Source organism: Sus scrofa, chromosome X, assembly GCF_000003025.6.
Source record: "Sus scrofa isolate TJ Tabasco breed Duroc chromosome X, Sscrofa11.1, whole genome shotgun sequence".
Lineage (NCBI taxonomy): Eukaryota > Metazoa > Chordata > Mammalia > Artiodactyla > Suidae > Sus > Sus scrofa.
This window is the reverse complement of record NC_010461.5, coordinates 42,651,566-42,670,394: the sequence shown is the minus strand read 5'-3', so window position 1 is coordinate 42,670,394 and position 18,829 is coordinate 42,651,566. Positions and strand designations below refer to the sequence as shown.

General features: G+C 52.4%; 1 protein-coding gene across 5 annotated transcripts; it reads right to left on the bottom strand.

The window, feature by feature from the left end:
- On the bottom strand, positions 869 to 16,699 carry PORCN (porcupine homolog (Drosophila)). Of its 5 annotated transcripts, XM_005657803.3 has the most exons (16): positions 16,538 to 16,699; positions 16,112 to 16,223; positions 15,699 to 15,871; positions 13,951 to 14,143; positions 13,538 to 13,581; positions 12,994 to 13,175; positions 12,783 to 12,913; positions 12,650 to 12,667; positions 10,718 to 10,732; positions 10,469 to 10,594; positions 10,204 to 10,304; positions 7,931 to 8,007; positions 7,739 to 7,802; positions 7,541 to 7,626; positions 4,818 to 4,928; positions 869 to 1,319 (listed from the first exon to the last, which is right to left on the bottom strand). In XM_005657803.3, exons 3-16 carry the CDS (start codon positions 15,832 to 15,834, stop codon positions 1,218 to 1,220), a joined length of 1,386 nt encoding a protein of 461 aa, XP_005657860.1. In that variant the 5' UTR covers positions 15,835 to 15,871; positions 16,112 to 16,223; positions 16,538 to 16,699; the 3' UTR covers positions 869 to 1,217. The 5 variants fall into 5 exon arrangements, with proteins under 5 accessions (XP_005657860.1, XP_003360347.2, XP_013846346.1 ...); XM_003360299.4 differs by lacking the exon at positions 16,112 to 16,223; XM_013990892.2 differs by lacking the exons at positions 10,718 to 10,732; positions 16,112 to 16,223.

Here is an 18,829-nt window from a genome sequence, read left to right as displayed (position 1 = left end):
TCCCCCCAATCTTCTGTTGAATCAGCATTGCATTGTGTCCTCTCACCTTTGCCCTCGTTTTCAAAGGCGGAGCAATCAGATCTTTTTCCTAGACCAAACTTCCATCGTAATCCTGGAATGCAGCAGGCAGATCACAATCTATACACTGCTCCTCAGCCCTATAGCCATTTGCACCTCTCCCCATTTCAAGTCAGAACAACCAATCAAAACCCAGGCCCCTCAGCCTTGCTGGCCAATGGGCATGGAGACTCTCAGTCTCCCTGTGCCAACTCTAAAGAGCCAATCCCGGAGTTCCCTGTTGTGGAGTAGTGGAAAGGAATGCGACTAGTATCCATGAGGATGCGGGTTCGATCCCTGGCCTTGTTCAGTGGCTCGTGGGTTGGGGATCAGGCGTCGCCGGTCAGCTGTGGTGTTGATCGCAGACACAGCTCGGATCCCTAAAGAGCCAATCCCTACTCTCTAACTCTAAGCCAGCAGGCACCCAGACTGCTCAGTCAGTATCCAGACCCAACCCAGGCCTCCTATCCGATTAGAACACACACACCTCAGTCCTAAGGACCAAAAAGCATAACCTCTTCATCCCTCTTGCTTTCCCTCCTCTGTCCAGTCAGAGCAACCAATCAGAATGGCGATCCCTATTTTTCAAGCCAATTGGCTCCCACCCCATCCAAGAATCTAGTCTGTCCTGGCCCCACTGGAACCGGGCAGTGGTATTCTCAGGCTCATCATCCAATCATGATAATAAATTAACCAGGAACCAATCACAGTGTGCTCCCTCTTCAGGGTTCCTAGGTACCAAAATTCTATCCATGCTGTGCCTCCTTCCTCACTCACTCTTATTTCCCAATGAGCAGTGAAAAAAAAGAGGTTTTTGTATATTTCCTACTTTTATTTGATAATAACAAACTGCATATAAAAAGGGATAAGGAAGGCGGGGAGGCCCTGGATCTCCCCCTCTCTGCTTCCCCAAGCATCCTCCACCCCTAAGCCCCAGCAGGGACTACACTCCCTTCCCGCCTTGTGGTGGGGTGGGGATTGGCAGGCATGGAAATGCTGTGTGTGTGTGTGTGTGTGTGTGTGTGTGTGTGTGTAGGTGTTGAGGGGGTCAAGGATGGAGAGAGGGTCAGAATTAGAGAGAGGGCCTTCCCTCATTCCCCATCAGAGCTGGCACCCTGAGGAGGGGTCTTGAGGGAGCTGCGAAGGTCCACAGCTGTGCCTCAGCCTATGAGACGATAGAAGATCCAGCATCCAAAAGTGACCCAGTGACTGGCCCAGCTGAGCTCTGACCATTTGTGGATAGTGTATGCCATGCCATAGCCCTGTGGGAGAGAAAGAGGTGACAGTTGGTCCCATCCAGCGAGAACAAAGAAGGTCTCAGGAAAACCCATCCTTTGCCCAAGGACATTTCAGTGACTCCACTGCTACCCTAAATGAGGTCCCAGAGAAGACACTGGCTACATATGAAAGGTAAGCAGACTCAGGGTTTGGTTTTTTTCTGTTTTCTTCTCCTTTCAAAATTTAAAAAACAAGACAAGGCAATCCCACTCTCTGATTTCTACTCTTCCTTACATATAAAGAGCTCCTAGAAACTGATTTTTTCCCTATTTTTTTTTTTTATGGCCACATACAAGGCATATGGAAGTTCCCAGACTAGGGGTTGAATTGAAGCTGGAGCTGTCTACACTACAGCCACAGCAACGCCAGATCTGCGCCGCATCTGTGACCTACACCACAGCTCACGACAACGCCAGATCCTTAACCCACTGAGCGAGGCCAGAGATTGAACCTGCAACTTCATGGTTCCTACTCGGATTCGTTTCCCCTGCGTCATGACAGGAACTCCTTTTTTCTTTTCTTTCTTTTTTTTTTTTTGACACTCATCTTTTTCCTCCGCTCAAACTGGCATACATATCCATGAAATCTGAGAGCCCCTCTGTGGGTGGGGCAACAAGCAGTATCACACACTGCTGGTGGGATAGTGAAAAGAAACTTGGAGTTAATGAATCCGACTAGGAACCATGAACGGATTCGATCCCTGGCCTTGCTCAGTGGGTTGGGGATCCGGCGTTGCCGTGAGCTGTGGTGTAGGTTGCAGACTCAGCTCGGATCCCGTGTTGCTGTGGCTGTGGCGTAGGCCAGTGGCTACAGCTCCAATTCGACCCCTAGCCTGGGAACCTGCATATGCTGCGGGAGCGGCCCAAGAAATGGCAAAAAGACAAAAAAAAAAAAAAAAAAAAAAAAGAAAGAAAAAAAAAAGAAACTTCTCCATCACTATGAAGTCTAGATCCTACAGTTCTAGCTGCACCTGTATGAATCCACACGGGTGTGAGGGTATTACTTGCTGCAGCAGCATTTATCATAGGAAAGGAGTGGCGATCACCTGGGTGTCCACCAATAAGGGACAAATTACATTGTGTCACAATGGAAAAAATGAGGACACTATGTACTGACATGGAAGCCTTTTAGGAATTACTATGTGAAAAACACAACATGCAGCATAGTGTCATTCATGTGTTACCTTTAGGGTAAAAACTCGGTGGGGGAGGGAATTAAAAAGTATTTTTATTAAAAAAATTTTTTTGTCATTTTAGGGCTGCACCCACGGCATATGGAAGGTCCCAGGCTGGGGGTGAAATTCGAGCTGCAGCTCCAGGTCAACACCACAGCCACAGCCATGAGGGATCCGAGCCGCGTCTGTGACCTACACCACAGCTCATGGCAATACAGGATCCTGGACCCTGTGAGCAAGGCCAGGGATTGAACCCCCACCCTCACGGATACTACCCTGATTTGTTTCCACTGTGCCACAACAGGAACACCAAAGATGGGTTTTTTTGTCTTTTTCTTTTTTTTTTTTTAGTACTGAACTTATGGCATATGGAGGTTTCCAGGCATGGGGTTGAATCAGAGCTACAGCTGCCAGCCTATGCCACAGCCACAGCCACGCCAGATCCCAGCCACGTCTTTGACCTATACCACAACTCACGGCAACACTGGATCCTCAACTCACTGAGTAGGGCCAGGGATCAAACCCAAATCCTCATGGAGACTAGTTGGGTCATTACCACTGAGCCACAATGGGAGCTCCTAAGATAAGGTTTAATTTTCAATTAAAAAAATTAAAATTTTGGAGTTCCCGTTGTGGTTCAGTAGTTAACGAATTCGACTAGGAACCATGAGGTTGTGAGTTCGATCCCTGGCCTTACTCAGTGGGTTAAGGATCCGGCATGGCCGTGAGCTGTGGTGTAGGTTGCAGACGCGGCTCGGATCCTGCATTGCTGTAGGCCAGCAGCTACAGCTCTGATTCGACCCCTAGCCTGGGAACCTCCATATGCCACGGGAGCGGTCCTAGAAAAGGCAAAAAAAGACCCCTTCTCCAAAAAATTAAAATTTAACTAAAAGAGAAGAAATGCCTGGATCCTGCTAGAACCATAGGAATGAACATTATTTTTAAAATGTTTTTCCTTGGAGTTCCCGTTGTAGGTTAAGGGATCTGGTGTAGGTTGCAGCTGCAGCTCAGATTCAATTCTTGGCCTGGAAACTTCCACATGCTGCGGCTGCAGTCATAAAATAAATGAATAAATAAATAAATAATAATAAAAAAAAGAATCTGGTATTGCTGTGAGCTGTGGTATAGGTCGCAGATGTGGTTTGGATCCTAGGCTGCTGTGGCTGTGGTGTAGGCTGGCAGCTGTAGCTCAGTTCTACCCCTAGCCTGGGAACTTTCATATGCCACAGGTGGGGCCCTAAAAAAAAAGTGAAAAAATGGAGTTCCCTTTGTGGCTTAGCAATTAACCAAACCGACTAGGATCCATGAGGATGTGGGTTTGATCCCTGGCCTTGCTTAGTGGGTGAAGGATCTGGCATTGCTGTGGCTGTGGTGTAGGCTGGCAGCTACAGCTCTGATTGGACCCTTAGCCTGGGAACCTCCATTTGCCGAAGGTGCGGCCCTAAAAAGCAAAAAAAAAAAAAAAAAAAAAAAAAAAGCAGGGTGAGGGGGAAGTAAATTTAAAAGGTAGCATAAACATTTGCACATACACTTCTTTTTTGGCCAGGCCGGCAGCATGGGGAAGTTCCTGGGCCAGCAGCCATGGTGACAACACTTGATTCTTAACCCCCTAGGCCACTAGGGAACTCCAACATATACTTTTTAAGTAGAACCCAGGCATAGCACAGTCAATGTAAGTAAAAATCCTTTTAAAAACAAATTAAGTAAGAACAGAATCTTGCAAATTCTATCTAAATAAAGATATGATGAAATAATTTACTTTAAAAAAGGTAAAAGCTGGGAGTTCCCGTCATGGCTCAGTGGTTAACGAATCTGACTAGGAACCATGAGGTTTTGGGTTTGATCCCTGGCCTTGCTCAGTGGGTTAAGGATCTGGTGTTGCCGTGAGCTGTGGTTGTAGGTCACAGACGCGGCTTGGATCCCGCGTTGCTGTGGCTGTGGCGTAGGCCGGTGGCTACAGCTCCGATTCAACCCCTAGCCTGGGAACCTCCATATGCCGCAGGAGCGGCCCTAGAAATGGCAAAAAGACAAAAAAAAAAGGTAAAAGCTGCATTTCGAACTCCATCACTAGAATATAACGTTTATAAGCAAAATAAACATAGTTTGCACACTTCACCCAAGTAAAAGAACCAACAGTATGAATCAACCAGAGGGACAAGGGAAAAGAAGGACAGAGGAGCACTGGCCGCACAAGCTAGAGACACACGACACGAGGTTGTCACCCCTCAGCCTCTCACCTTTGTCCTCATGGTTCCCATGAGCGGGTAGCACATCCCTGGGTACCCCCCAGGCCAGGGCCCCAGCTCACCTGCTCCTCTGTGGTGTCGTCCACATCAACATCGAACAGGGAGCCCAGGTAAGCCAGATGGAAGGTGGCCAGGGCCCCAAAGAACAGGTTTAAGGCTCGAATCCCCAGGCCCTGTGAGGGACAGATGGAGATGCTTGGCAGCTGGACCTAATCATTGTCCCTCAGCCCTACCCAGGCAGACACAGGGACATCCCCTGGGGCAGGAAAGAGATTTTTTTTGTTTGTTTGTTTAGCTTTTTAGGGCCACTCTCAGCCTATGGAAGTTCCCAGGCTACAGGTGGAACCAGAGCTGCAGCTGCTGGCCTACGCCACAGCCACAACAATGAGGGATCCGAGCTGCATCTGCAACCTACACCACAGCTCATGGCAGCACCAGACCCTTAACCCACTGAGCGAGGCCAGGGATCGAACCCAAGTCCTCATGGATACTAGTTGGGTTCTTTAGCACTAAGCCATAATGGGAACTCTGGGATGGTTCTGATCCTCCTATGGGAGCTCAAGGGGGATTCAGGATGAGGGTACTGCTAGCTTGAAACTGTCCAGGTTGGAGGAGACACAAGTATTCAGGCAGAGGAGGAAGAATGGTGGGTGGGGCTTAGAGTTGGGGGTTTACGGTGATAAACATTGGTTGTTGGGTGGGAGATAAATCTTAAATTGTCCAAACTAAACAACAACAACAAAAAAATAGGAAGTTCCCATTGTGGCTCAACGGTAACAAGCCCGACTAGTATCCATGAGGATGCAGGTTCGATCCCTGGCCTCTATCAGTGGGTTAAGGATCTGGAGTTGCCGTGAGCTGTGGTGTAGGTCGGAGACACAGCTCGGATCCTGCATTGCTGTAGCAGCAGCTGTAGCTCCGATTCAACCCCTAGCCTGGGAACTTCCATATGCCACAGGTGAGGCCCTAAAAAGCAAAAAAAAAAAAAAAAAAAAACCAAAAACCAAAACAAAACAAAAACAAAACCAACCAAACAAAAAAACCAAAAACCAACAAAAAAATTGTCCAAACTTCTTCTTCTTCCTTTTTTTTTTTTCTTTTCATTTTAGGGTTGCACCTGTGGCATATGGAAATCCCCAGGCTAGTGGTAGAATTGGAACTGCAGCTGCCGGCTTACACCACAGCTATAGCAACTTGGGATCCGAGCCATGTCTGCTACCTACACCACAGCTCACAGCAATGCCAAATCCTTAACCCACTGGGTGAGGCCAGGGATCGAACCTGCATCCTCAGAGATACTAGTCGGGTTCGTTACTGCTGAGCCACAAGGAGAACTCCCAGAAAGTGTCCAAACTTCTTGTTGCAAGAAGAATGAGAAAAAAAAAAAAATCAAACCAAAGCAAATCCCATCATGACCTATTGGGCCCACCTCTCTCCCTCTCAATCACTCTGCTCAAGTGAGACTGGCCTCCTTGCTGTTCCTTGAATTTTCCAAGCCCTTTCCCATCTGAGGCCCTTTACACTGGCTGTTCCTCTTGCCTGGAGGCTTCCCTCTCTCACCTCCTTCAGTTAAAGAACTCAAAAGTCATCTACCCATTTTGGAGTTCCCGTTGTCGCTCAGTGGTTAACGAATCCGACTGGGAACCATGAGCTTGCAGGTTCGATCCCTGGCCTTGCTCAGTGGCTTAAGGGTCTGGCGTTGCTGTGAGCTGTGGTGTAGGTTGCAGACGTGGCTCGGTTCCCACGTTGCTGTGGCTGTGGTATAGGCTGGCGGCTACAGCTCCAATTAGACCCCTAGCCTGGGAACCTCCATATGCCACGGGTACGGCCCTGAGACCACTCACCACTGCCCGATACTTCCTCTCCTCTTTCTCATATGTATTTTCTCCTCGGCACTAATTGCAAGCTTACGAACTACTATACTTGACTAACTTATTTTTTATGTACTGTCTCCTCTGTTAAAATGTTTGTCCCAGAGAGCTGGGACTTTGGTCTGTTTTGTTCACCACTGTGTCACCAGCACCTAGAACAGTGCCTGTACTGGCAGGAGCTCAACAAATGTTCACTGGGGAAAATGAATGCCAGGTGGGTATACAGCAGTTGCTTGATAAATGTTTGTTAAGAAATGGATGCCGGAGTTCCCATCGTGGCTCACCGACTAGGATCCATGAGGATTCAGGTTCAATCCCTGGCCTTGCTCAGTGGGTTAAGGATCCGGCGTTGCCAGGAGCTGTGGTGTAGGTCGAAGCCACAGCTCAATCCAGCACTGCTGTGGCTGTGGCATACGGGCAGCAGCAGCTTCGATTTGACCCCTAGCCTGGGAACGTCCATATGCCTTGGGTTCAGCCCTAAAATGCCAAAAAAAAAAAAAAAAAAAAAACGGAATGGATGCCGGAGGATTCCCAGAGTGGCTCAGTGGGTTAAGAAACTGACTCATATCCATGAGAATATGAGTTTGATCCCTGGCCTCGCTCAGTGAGTTACAGATCCAATGTTGCCACGAGCTGCAGTGTAGGTCTCGGACGTGGCTTGGATCCTTAGCTGCTGTGGCTGTGGTGTAGGCGGGCAGCTGCAGCTCCCATTCACCCCGTAGCCTGGGAACTTCCAGATGCTGCAGGTGCAGCCCTAAAAAGCGGGGGAAGAAAAAAAGGAAGCTGGTGAATAGAGGTGAGGTTCAGGTACTGGGAGAGGAAGCTGGGCACCCTGAGACAGACACAAGATGGAGACAGGAGTGATTTCTGAGTGAGGCCGAGTGTCAGGCTGCCTGGGCTAAACAAACCCTCACCGAGCGATGCTGGTGTGGACATTCTGGTGGGCACCGTTTTGACAGGACGCAGGCACTGAGGATCCGAGCCAGGCGCTTTCGGAGGACTAGGGCAGATGGAGGGAGGAGGTCAGGGTGTCAGGGGAGCCTCAGGAGACTGTGGCTCCAGCCCCTCCCGCAACCTCCCATCTCATCAGCTGGCTTGGGTTCTGCACTCACCATGCTCCACATACGTGATAAATGCCAGGGACAGCAGCACTGCAGCCAGGTGGAAGCTGAAGCCCTGGGGTTGTGGCGGGGGTGGGGGTGGGGGTGAGGGGGGTGGGGAAGGGGACACTGAGGTGAGTGCAAAGGAGGCCCTGCCCCCCCACCCACCCAGCTACCACCCAGATCCTGCTCTGCCCTGCTCACGTGCAGGAGGGCACTGGCTGCATAGGTGACCAGCACGGCTGAGAAGGTCCCCAGGCGGAGAGCATTCTTGAAAACATCTGCAGGTGGGGGGAGATGCAGGTCAAGAGTCTCCTCAGATTCCGCCCCTGCCCTTCTGGGGGTGGGGGTGTCATAGGGCAGGGTGAGGCCACCCACAATCTCTTGAGGCCTCCAGGATAAATTCTCTTTATAATGGCTTCAGACGTTACATGTCTAAAACTTAGCTCCTTGGAGTTCCCGTCGTGGCTCAGTGGTTAACGAATCCGATGAGGAACCATGAGGTTGCGGGCTCGACCCCTGGCCTTGTGTAGCGGGTTAAGGATCCAGCGTTGCCTTGAGCTGTGGGGCAGGTCGCAGACATGGCTCGGATCTGGGGTTGCTGTGGCTGTGGCGTAGGCCGGCGGCTACAGCTCCAATCCGACCCCTAGCCTGGGAACCCCCATATGATGTGGGTGCTGCCCCAGAAAAGACTAAATAAATAAATAAATAAAACTTAGTTCCTGGAGCTCCCTGGCGGCGCAGCAGCTTAAGGATCCAGTGTTGTCACTGCTGTAGTGCAGGTCTAAGCCCTGGCCCAGGGAACTTCCGAATGCCATGGCCAAAACAAAACAAACCAAACCAAACAAACAAACAAACAAACAAAACCCAAACAAGCAAGCAAGCAAACAAACAAACTTAGCTCCTGATCTTTCTTCCCAAGTGCAGCCCATGTCAATTCCACCGTTCTGGTTCCTCAGGGCAAAAATCTCCCCATCGCCCTTGATCTGCTCTCCTCCTGGTTTCCACAACCAGACTCTCAGCAAATCCTGTCAAGTCCATCTTCAGTTTATCCTGAATCTAACCTTTCCACTTCCATGGGCACTCTCACCCCTTTCAGAGCTGTCTTCATAGTAGCCAGAGGATCCTGCTACAACCCAGGGCTGCCCATAGCCTTCCTCCACTCCATCCTTTGCTCATCTCAGAGAAAAAGCCAAAGTCCTCCCTGCGGCCAGAGAGGCCCTACTGATCCGCCTCACTTACTTACTCTGATCCCACCAAACTGGTCTCCTCATTGTTTCTCAAATGTGCCAGGTATGTTCCTGCCTTAGGGGCTTGGCACTTGCTATTCCTTCGATGTGTTAAGTCCCCACCCCCATATTTGCACTGCTTGCTCTCTCGCCTTCCTCAAATCTGCAAAATATCAGCTCCTTGGTGAGACTTGCTCTGGCTCATTTATTTAAAATTACAGTCACCCTCACCCACACACTCCTAACACTCCCAGATTATCTCTACCTGCTCTTTTTTCTGTCTTTTTAGGGCCGCACCCGTGGCATACGGAGGTTCCCAGGCTAGGGGTTGAATCAGAGCTGTAGCTGCCGGCCTACACCACAGCCACAGACACATGGGATCCGAGCCACGTCTGGGACCTACATCACAGCTCACGGCAATGCCAGATCCTTAACCCACTGAGAGAGGCCAGGGATCAAACCCACAGCCTCATGGTTCCTGGTTGAGTTCATTAACCACTGCGCCACGATGGAACTCCTTTCTTTCTTTCTTCTTCTTTTTTTTTTTTTTTGGTCTTTTAAGGGCTGCACCCACAGCATATGGAGGTTTCCAGGCTAGGGGTCCAATCAGAGCTATAGCCGCCGGCCTATGCCACAGCCACAGCAACACCAGATCTGAGCCGTGTCTGCCACCTACACCACAGCTCACGGCAACACCAGATCCTTAACCCACTGAGCAAGGCCAGGGATTGAACCTGTGTCCTCAAGGATGCTAGTCAGATTCATTTCCACTGAGCCACCACTGGAACTCCTCTTCTTTTTTTTTTTTTTTTTTTTTTTAATGGCTGCCCCCGAGGCATATGTAAGTTCCCAGGCCAGGGATTGAACCCAAGCTGCAGCTTCAACCTGTGCCCCAGCTGCAGCAACGACAGATCCTTTAACCCACTGCACCTGGCTGGGGATTGAACTCATGCCTCCAAAGCAACCCCAGCCACTGCAGTCAGGTTCTTAACCCACTGAACCACAGTGGGAACTCCACTTTCTTTCCTTTTTTTTTTTTTAATCACAGCACTTATCACCACCTGAACTACTATGTATTTTTGTTTCTTAGTATCTCCTCCCCTGACAAAACATGTCAAGTCCACAAGGGCAGGGATTTGGGCGGTTTTTTTGGTCCCTGCACCATCTTCAGCTTGTTGTATGAATGAGTAAAAGGGACACGGGTTGAGGACCCCCCCACTCTCTCGGAGTGGTGACTTGGTGACTCACAGTTATTTAGCCAATAAGACATGGGCAGGTTCCAGCTTGTGACAACTTCCACCATGGACCGGGGCAGCTCCACGTTCAGTGGTTTAGAGACGGTCAGGTCCCTGTGAGCAAAAGAGACATGCCAGCTCCTTGGGACTTCAACCCACCTGACCGCCACACTTTTGTCTTGGCTGTTCCCTCCCCCCGGGGGGGCACCCCCCCTCCTCCCTGCAGCTCCTCTTTAGGCAGTACCCTGTGGGGGAGGGGGCCCCCCAGCCCTCCCCACCATTCCAGGTGATCCTTCTCCTCGGTGAAGCCGGCCCCCGCCAACGTGGCTGTGGCCTCGGACAGAAAGCCCACAAAATAGTTGCTGAAGTGGAAGGAGACAGCACTTTCGTAGGCTCGCAGCCACCTGAAGAGGGAGGTGGGGAAGGAGCCAGGGAGAGAGAGAGGCATCACGCCCTGCCCCACCCCTACCCCAGCATGACCCCCCAACCACGTGCCAGCATCCCCAGCCCCACTCTGTAAGACTCACCTTACCATGGTGCCCCTAGGGGTCAGGAAGGCAGCAGAGAAGAAAGGAAAGAGAGTCAGAGAGGCCCTGGAGGCTGGCCAGAGTTGTTCATCAACAAGCAAGACAGGAGTTCCCGTGGTGGCGCAGTGGTTAACGAATCCGACTAGGAACCATGAGATTGAGGGTTCGATCCCTGGCCTTGCTCAGTGGGTTAAGGATCCAGTGTTGCCGGGAGCTGTGGCATAGGTCGCAGATGCGGCTTGGATCCCATGTGGCTGTGGCTCTGGCGTAGGCTTGGCAACTACAGCTCCGATTAGACCCCTAGCCTGGGAACCTCCATATGCCATAGGAGCGGCCCTAGAAAAAAGACAAAAAAAAACCCAAAAAACAAGCAAGACAGAAACGTGGCGGCCAAAGCGCTGCACTGTGAGAGTCCCACGCATCCCTTCATCTGGACACTGTCAGTTTCTTTCTTTTCTTTTTTTTTTTTTTTGCTTTTTTTTAGGCCCGCAGGTGTGGCATATGGAAGCTCCCAGACTAGGGGGCGAATTGGAACTACAGCTGCTGGCCTACACCACAGCCACAGCCGCGATGGATCCAAGCGGCATCTGCGACCTGCACCACAGCTCACAGCAACGCCGGACCTTTTAACCCACTGAGTGAGGCAAACCCGCATCCTCATGGATCCTAGTCAGGTTCGTTACTGCTGAGCCACAATGGAAACTTCTGTCAGTTAGTTTCATGTGGCTCCAGCGGATGTGTGAGCTGCCCTAAAATATGCCATAGTCCCACATCCTCGTGTGAACAGACATCCAAACCTAGCTACTGTTACGAGTCCAACCCGACAGCCCTCCGCACTGACAGCCACATGGCCAGACATGCATACTGTCACACTCCCAGCAATCTGGCCTGACTCTGTGACCGTAAGATACATGGAAGTCCTTTAGTTTGGCACAGAGACCATCAAGCACTCCGTTATGCACACAAACACAACTGTACACTCAAGAGCATCATCCAATCAGTGGTACAATCAGACACGTCAGAGACAGGCAGCATCTTACAATGAAAAAAGCAGAGGTTCTGGAATCTGGCCTGGGATTAATGCCTGGCTGCTGAGCTGGGTGGCACTGGGTAAGTCATTCTACCTTTCAGAGCCTCATTCAGTGTCAGACACAATCCACGGCCAGGGAGTTGGGGAGAGGGTCATACAATCAAACGGCTGGCTGAAATCCTAACAGCTACACCAGGGGTGGATGGTTGGTCCTCCCAACAGGCACAGGCACACAGCTGCTCACGACTCCTCAGCCAGAGGATACCAAGGAGCCAAAGACAGTAGACATACAGGCGGGAGCCATCACGGGCAGACACACAACACATGACAGTCGCACCCATTTCCGGCCAGAATTAGGCTGCAGCTGAGGCAATGCCAGATCCTTAATCTGCTGTGCCGGGCTGGGAATCAAACCCGTGTCCTGGTGTTCCAGAGAGGCCACTGATCCCGCTGCACCACAGCGGGAACTCTGAGCCAGATTTATCTTATCCAGTAACAGCCAGCTACCCCCATGGTTGACAGCCTCACAGCCAGACAGCCAGCCAGAATGCCAGCCCCACACAAGGAGTCACTGGCTGAGAGGCAAACAGCCCCTACACACCCCTAGCCGGAGTCACAGACAGGTCAGCATCACCAACCAACACACAGTTGTCATTCCCACGGCAGTCACATAATCGTGAAACAGAGGAACAGAGGGACAGCCAGACACGGTATGTGTGACAGAGTGTTCAATTTACACGGAGTCATGGGGCCAAGCTTGGTCAAAGCCCAGACACTCAGTCTCTGTCTAGTCACTGGGTCGATGGTCAGACAGTCTCAGATTTACAGAACCTGTCAATTACAGATGGTGCCCCCCACCCCCCAGTCGGCCCCACTCGCCCTCAGCACCTGCCCTCATTTACCTGGCTTTGCGTTTCTTGCTGTAGTAACAGAAGACAGACAGAAGCATTAAGAGACAGGCTCAGAGCTGGGGAGACCCCAGGTCCCTTCCCAACCCCCTCACTGCTGGGTGGAGACCTCGAAGGCTGTGCTCACTTGCGAAGAAGGCGGTCACCGTCCAGGGGGATGAAGTATGGGAAGAGGTAGGGGCCCACACAGGTGGACAGCACAAGGCACAGCAGGGCCAGCGCCAGGCTCCGGGCCACCTTCTGCAGCCATCGGCGGCTCTGCGGGGATCGAGGCTCCGTGAACCCTGCCCCACGGTGCTTCCCACGGACCCTGCCCACCTGTCCACCCAGGACCTCACCAGCGGGCGGCCTTGGACGGCCTGTAGGTAGCTGTGGAAGGATATCCAGGGGCCAAAGACGATGGTGCCCACGAAGTAGAGGTAGCCCATGAACTCCACGGGCGAGGGCACCGCACCCACCTCGCCCCGGTCCAGGTCGAAGCCCAGAGACACCGCCTTCATGGCCACGATCATCTGGGCCCCTGTGTGTGGTGCTCACAGTCAAGTGGATGAGCGGAGAGCAGGTCCGCATGGGGAGGGGGTGAGAGGCGGTAGGAAAGAAGAGTAGCAGGGTGGACAGGTGGGCACAGGGTCAGACCGGCCGTTGAACAGGGGGGCCCAGGACCCGCTGACAACCCGACTCAAGAGGGTCAGGCAGGTTCAGGAGAGGGGACGGATGGATGGGTGGGGGAGAGAGAAACCCCGACGTAAGGGCGATCTGAGGCCTGCGCGGCCCATGGGCGAGGCAGATGGGGGAGAAAAGTGGGGCAGGAAAGCCGGGGTGGGGGCCAGTTAGGAGCTGTGGAATGGGGCCGGGGCCGGGGCCGGGGCCGGGGCTGCCTACCTCGCATCTTGTGCCAGGTCACGGTGTCTACCATGTGCATCTCACTGAGGAGAAAGGTAGTGGCCTTGGCCCTGTGACTCCCACGGCCTCGGTCACCACCAAGGGGGGGACAACCCAGCTGCAGAGAGGGTATACCTTCCCTGGCCCTGTACAACCTCAGGGAGGAGGAGCTCTCCAGGGCTCCCTCCTCCAGGGGGAGCTCAAGTCCAGCCTGTCCCTGTGCAGCCTTCAGAGAGAGCAACTCTCCCAGGTTCCTCGAGGCCTCCCCCCTCACCAACCTCCAGAAACACCCCACGCCCTCCCTGGGCCGGAGGATGGCCCCAGGGTGGGGGGGAGGGGACGACCTGGGGACCCAGCCGCCCTTCCACCACCACTGCCACCGACAGGGTAAGGAGGAGGACTCACACCCCTACCCCATGAGCAGGTAGATGAGGATGGTGACAGAGAGGAAGACGCCGCGGTGGGAGGAATGTCGGCAGAGGAACAGCACGAGGTAGCACAGGAGGCTGAGGAGCACGACCCAAACCATGTGCAGCTGGAAGAAGTGATAGAGGCTGAAGAAGCCGCCGGCCACGGTGCTTGCGTGCTTCAGGTAGGAGGGCAACCCTTTGGGTGAAAGAGAGCGAGAGAACAAGAGAGGGAATTTGAGCGTCATCCTGGGAGGAGGGCGCAGTTCGGGGCAAAGGCTTAGAGGCTGGAACATGGTGGGATGACAGGGGACCCAAAGCAGGTGTTGAGGGGCTGGGGAGGGGGCAGGGCTGGGGTTTAGAGATGAGACATCCATAAAGCGCATGTTGGGAACTCCGGAGGAAATTTGAGTCGCTTGATAATATTATTGCATCAGGGTGAAATTTCCTGAATGGGTGATGATGGCGGCTGTGGTTGTGGAGGGAAGGTGTCCTTGTTTTTGGCGGCGGGGGGGCACACACAAGAGGATTTGGGGTGAAGTGTCAGCAGGTTATTTAAGTGATTCAGGAAGATGATAGACAGGTAGATAGATAGCCAGATAGCTAGCTAGCTAGCTAGCTAGATACATAGTTGGATGGATAGATAGATAGTTGGATAGATAGATGGATGGATGGATAGATGGAGTGAGTAAGCTAATGTGGCAAGATATTGAGAGAGAATCGGGTAGTGTATATATGGGTGTTCATTGTACTATTATTTCAACTTAGCTTGTCAGTAACTTTGAAATTTTTCAGAATGGCAAACCTGGGGAAAAAATAAAAACATCCATTGAAAATAAAAGAACGAGAAAAGAGAAAGCGGGGAACCTTTGAACCCCAGATTTCCCAAATTCTCGGCATCCCACGGGAACTCTGGGGACTTGGGATCTTGTCATTTGGATACAGGCTTTGCCATGGTGTGTGGAAACATTCCAGAATCCTAGAGGCCGGAAATCTTATTGTGCCCTGATTTCAGACATCCAGAATGCCAGGCTTCCAAAAGCTTAGACTGTGAGAATTTCTTTCTTTTTTTTTTTAGGGCCGCACCCGAAGCGGCATATGGAGGTTTCCAGGCTAGGGGTCAAATCGGAGCTGTAGCCGCCGGCCTACACCACAGCCACAGCAATGCCAGATCCGAGCCACGTCTGTGAACGACACCACAGCTCATGGCAACGCCGGAGCCTTAACCCACTGAGTGAGGCCAGGGATCGAACCCGCGTCCTCTTGGATACTAGTCAGGTTCATTAACCGCTGAGCCACAACGGGAACTCCAGAATGTGAGAATTTCAACATGTCAGAATCCCCAAGCCCTGTAATGTGATACTTTGGGATACGTGGTACTTTCCATGACCCTGTGACATCAGCATTTCAGGATCATAACCTTGGGATGTAGACATTTCAGGATCCCGAGTTCCGAGAACTTCAGCCTTCTGGAGTCTCAGAACCCAAGAATACCAAAAGGCTTGGGTTGGCAGGATGTGGCATTGTGGTTGGCAGGATGTGGCTTGGCGAGGTGCAGCATGGGGTGGTTGGGTGTCGTAAGACGTGATATGGAAGGAAGGGCGTTTAGCCTGGTGGGATGTGGTAGGCTGGACGTGTTGGAGCCTGGCTTGGCTTGGCAAGATGTGGCAGGATTAGGTGTGGTTTGGTAGGGATGGAACGTGGCAGGTGTGATAGGGCCTGGCGTGGTGGCCCGTGTGGTGGCAGGCACTTACCAAGCCTCCAGAGGAGGCGGCAGGCGAGGCAGATGGCAAGGAGCAGCCAGATCTGGTCAAGGCCCTGCTGGGCAGTAGGCAGGAGACAGCCCTGCAGCAGCTGCTGGAAAAATTCCTGGCGGCTGAAGGTAGCCATTGCGGACCCCCACGGATGGATGGACAGATGGATAGACCTGCCAAAGAGGGGGCACAGAGGGAGCTAGCTGGGATGTCCATGGGGGCAGAGGAGGCTCAAGGAATGGGCTTGAGTACACAGATTTCAGTTTGGGGCTGTCCAACCCTTGTAGAGATAGGGTACCAGGGGGCTGGGGGAGGGTGTGAGTGCCAAGTTGACTGAGCTGCCAACTGTGTGTGTGTGTGTGAGGTGTCCTGGGTGCACACACACAGCCCATGACCTGCCGTGAATGAAGGACCTGTATTTCTCGTATGCTGGGAACAGTCCGGGTCCGATGGTGATTGAATGGTGTACATTCTAGGCCCGTATATCAAATTGGGGGGCTCCCTGGTTTCCAAGGTAGAGTCACTCTGTGTGGAGGGCAGAGAGGGAGATCCTGTGACACTTGGGGGCCGTGTGCATCTCTCCTTGAACGGATGTGGGGGGTGTCCTGTATCCCCCGCGCGCCCCATCCCACCCCCACCCGGCCTCTCCCGGCCGCCAACAAAGCCCTGCCCAGGCCCAAGGGCTGCAGGGAGGTGGAGGTGGTGGTTAGGGACACAGCAGGAGGGGGAGTCGGAAAGGTGATGGAGAGGGGGCCCTAGCACACGCGCTGCAGACCCGCAAGGGGAGGCCGGCTCGGGATGGGAGCGGGAGAGCCGCGCGTGCACTACCGGTGACCTACCTGGCAGTAAGGAAGCTGCGGTCCAGGGGGCCGGGGACGCGCCGCCGCCGCCGCCACTGTCGCCGCCTCCTCCGGGCAGCCTCCCCCGCAGGCCGCAAGGCCGGGACCAGCTGCGGCTCCCAGGGCGGTGCGGAGAGCGGGCCCTTTAAATCCCGGGGAGGCCCGGCCGGCCCTCTCGGCCAATGAGAGGACAGGAGCGGGGCGGGGACGGAGGAGGAGGGGAGCGGGAGGATTGAGGGAAGGAGGAGTGGGAGGTTGAGGGGAGCGGGGCGCGGGAGGACGTCGGCGGGCGGAATGTTGGCTCCCGCACCTCTCCGACCTCTTGGTGTGCCAGTCCCTGAAGGGTCGTGTCGGGCGGTCCAGCAACACACTCTCCGATCGCCAAATTCCTAATCCTTGGAAGCCGAGATGGGAAAGATGGGGGAGGGAGGAGGGGAAGCCCGCTCCCTCTCCCAGCCGTCTCGCCCCCGAAACTGCCCACCCGCGCACGTCTTCGTGACACTGTGGTGCCCCCGTTTCACGGATGGGAAAATAAACCGATGTCTCGCTGTTCCCATCCTTTGAGGGAACTATGGGAATTTCTAACCCTCCCCGCCACCAGGGATCGGCCAGAAACACTTACAAGTACTGACTCTGTCACCAAGGAGCACGAATTAGGCGCCTGTACTTTCCCCATAGGGACTTCTGGTGCGCACTTAGCTTGTCGTTGAGAACTGATTTGCCTGCTAACTTCTCCACCGGACTCACCTCTGCATTGAGGGTGACCCTGGCAACTATTGAGTATTCCCTATGAACCAGGAGGCTAGTAGGGAGCACCGATTGGGAGTATGTATAAAGCGCTTACAGCATCTCCCAACAATGGCTTATATTGGGCTCTCTCTGCGCCAACTCTGAGGATTTATGCAGCACTTGCTGTCTAGCCTCCCTTACCCTGCAGTGTCTGGACACTCCACTCTGCCCTTAGGGTGTGAGGGGCTTTTTACCAAAGGAGCATTTCTTGGGCACGGACTGCATACTTAGCTATCAAGTGGAGGGGAGAAGGAAGCCAAGGTCAAGTTGAACCCCACCCTGACCTGAGGAGCTAAGGAAAACAGGTTGTAAGGAGATTAATGCCTGCCTGTGTGGAGCTGGGCTAGCCATGCCCACTCCCTGGGCTTCTGTGTCTCTTTCTGTTAAACAAAAGGATGGGATTAGCAGTTCTTTGCTTGGAAATACCAATGGTAATTGAACAAAAATGTATGTCTCCTCTCTTTGAAAAAATGTTAACATGGGAGTTCCCTTGAGGCACAGTGGGTTAAGGATCCATGTTGTCCCTGCAGCAGCCTGGCTCGATGCTCTGGTGCAGGTTCCATCCCTGGCCCAGGAACTCCCACACGCCACAGGTGTGGCCAAAAAAAACCCAAAAAACAAACAAACAAACAAAAAAAACGGAGTTAAATGGAGTTTAACATGAAGTTAAATGGGGTTTTAACTCATAAATTAATATATATTCATATACGACAAATGAAAAACTTTTAACACAGTAAGACTATCTACCTATCATCTACCTACCTATCTACAGTTGACCCTTGAACAGCGAAGTTTTGAAGGTTTGATCTGCACAGATCCACTGATGATAGGTGGATTTTTTTTTTTTTTTGTCTTTTTGCCTTTTCCAGGGCTGCTCGTGTGGCATATGGAGGTTCCCAGGCTAGGGGTTGAATCGGAGCTGTAGCCTCCGGCCTATGCCACGGCCACAGCAATGCGGGATCCGAGCCCCGTCTGCGACCTATACCACAGCTCACGGCAATGCTGGATCCTTAACCCACTGAGCGAGGCCAGGGATCGAACCCGCAACCTCATGGTTCCTAGTCAGATTCATTAACCCCTGAGCCACGACAGGAACTCCAATAGGTGGATATTTTTTGATAATAAACACTGCAGTGTTCATCTTTGGTTGGTTGAATCCTTGGATGTGCAGGAACCGTGGATACGGAGTGCTGACTATGAATTATACACAGATTAACCCCTCTTTTAGTTGTTCAACAGTCAACTGTAAAGAATAATTACGTAGGTCAGATGCACAAATCTTAATTCCTTTCCCTAACAGCAGAATACAGACCATAAATTTTATAAATTTGGCTTCATTCTACTTTTTTTCCCTCAGCTTTCAAACATAGTTGAGTCAACAAGTGACCCACAGCACAAACCAGAAATATTTCCCTTGGTTGTAAGACCTGGCATTTAAACCTGGAAAATCATCACTATGCAGAACCCTGAGCTTCACAGGCTTGATTGTTTCCATCCAGTCTT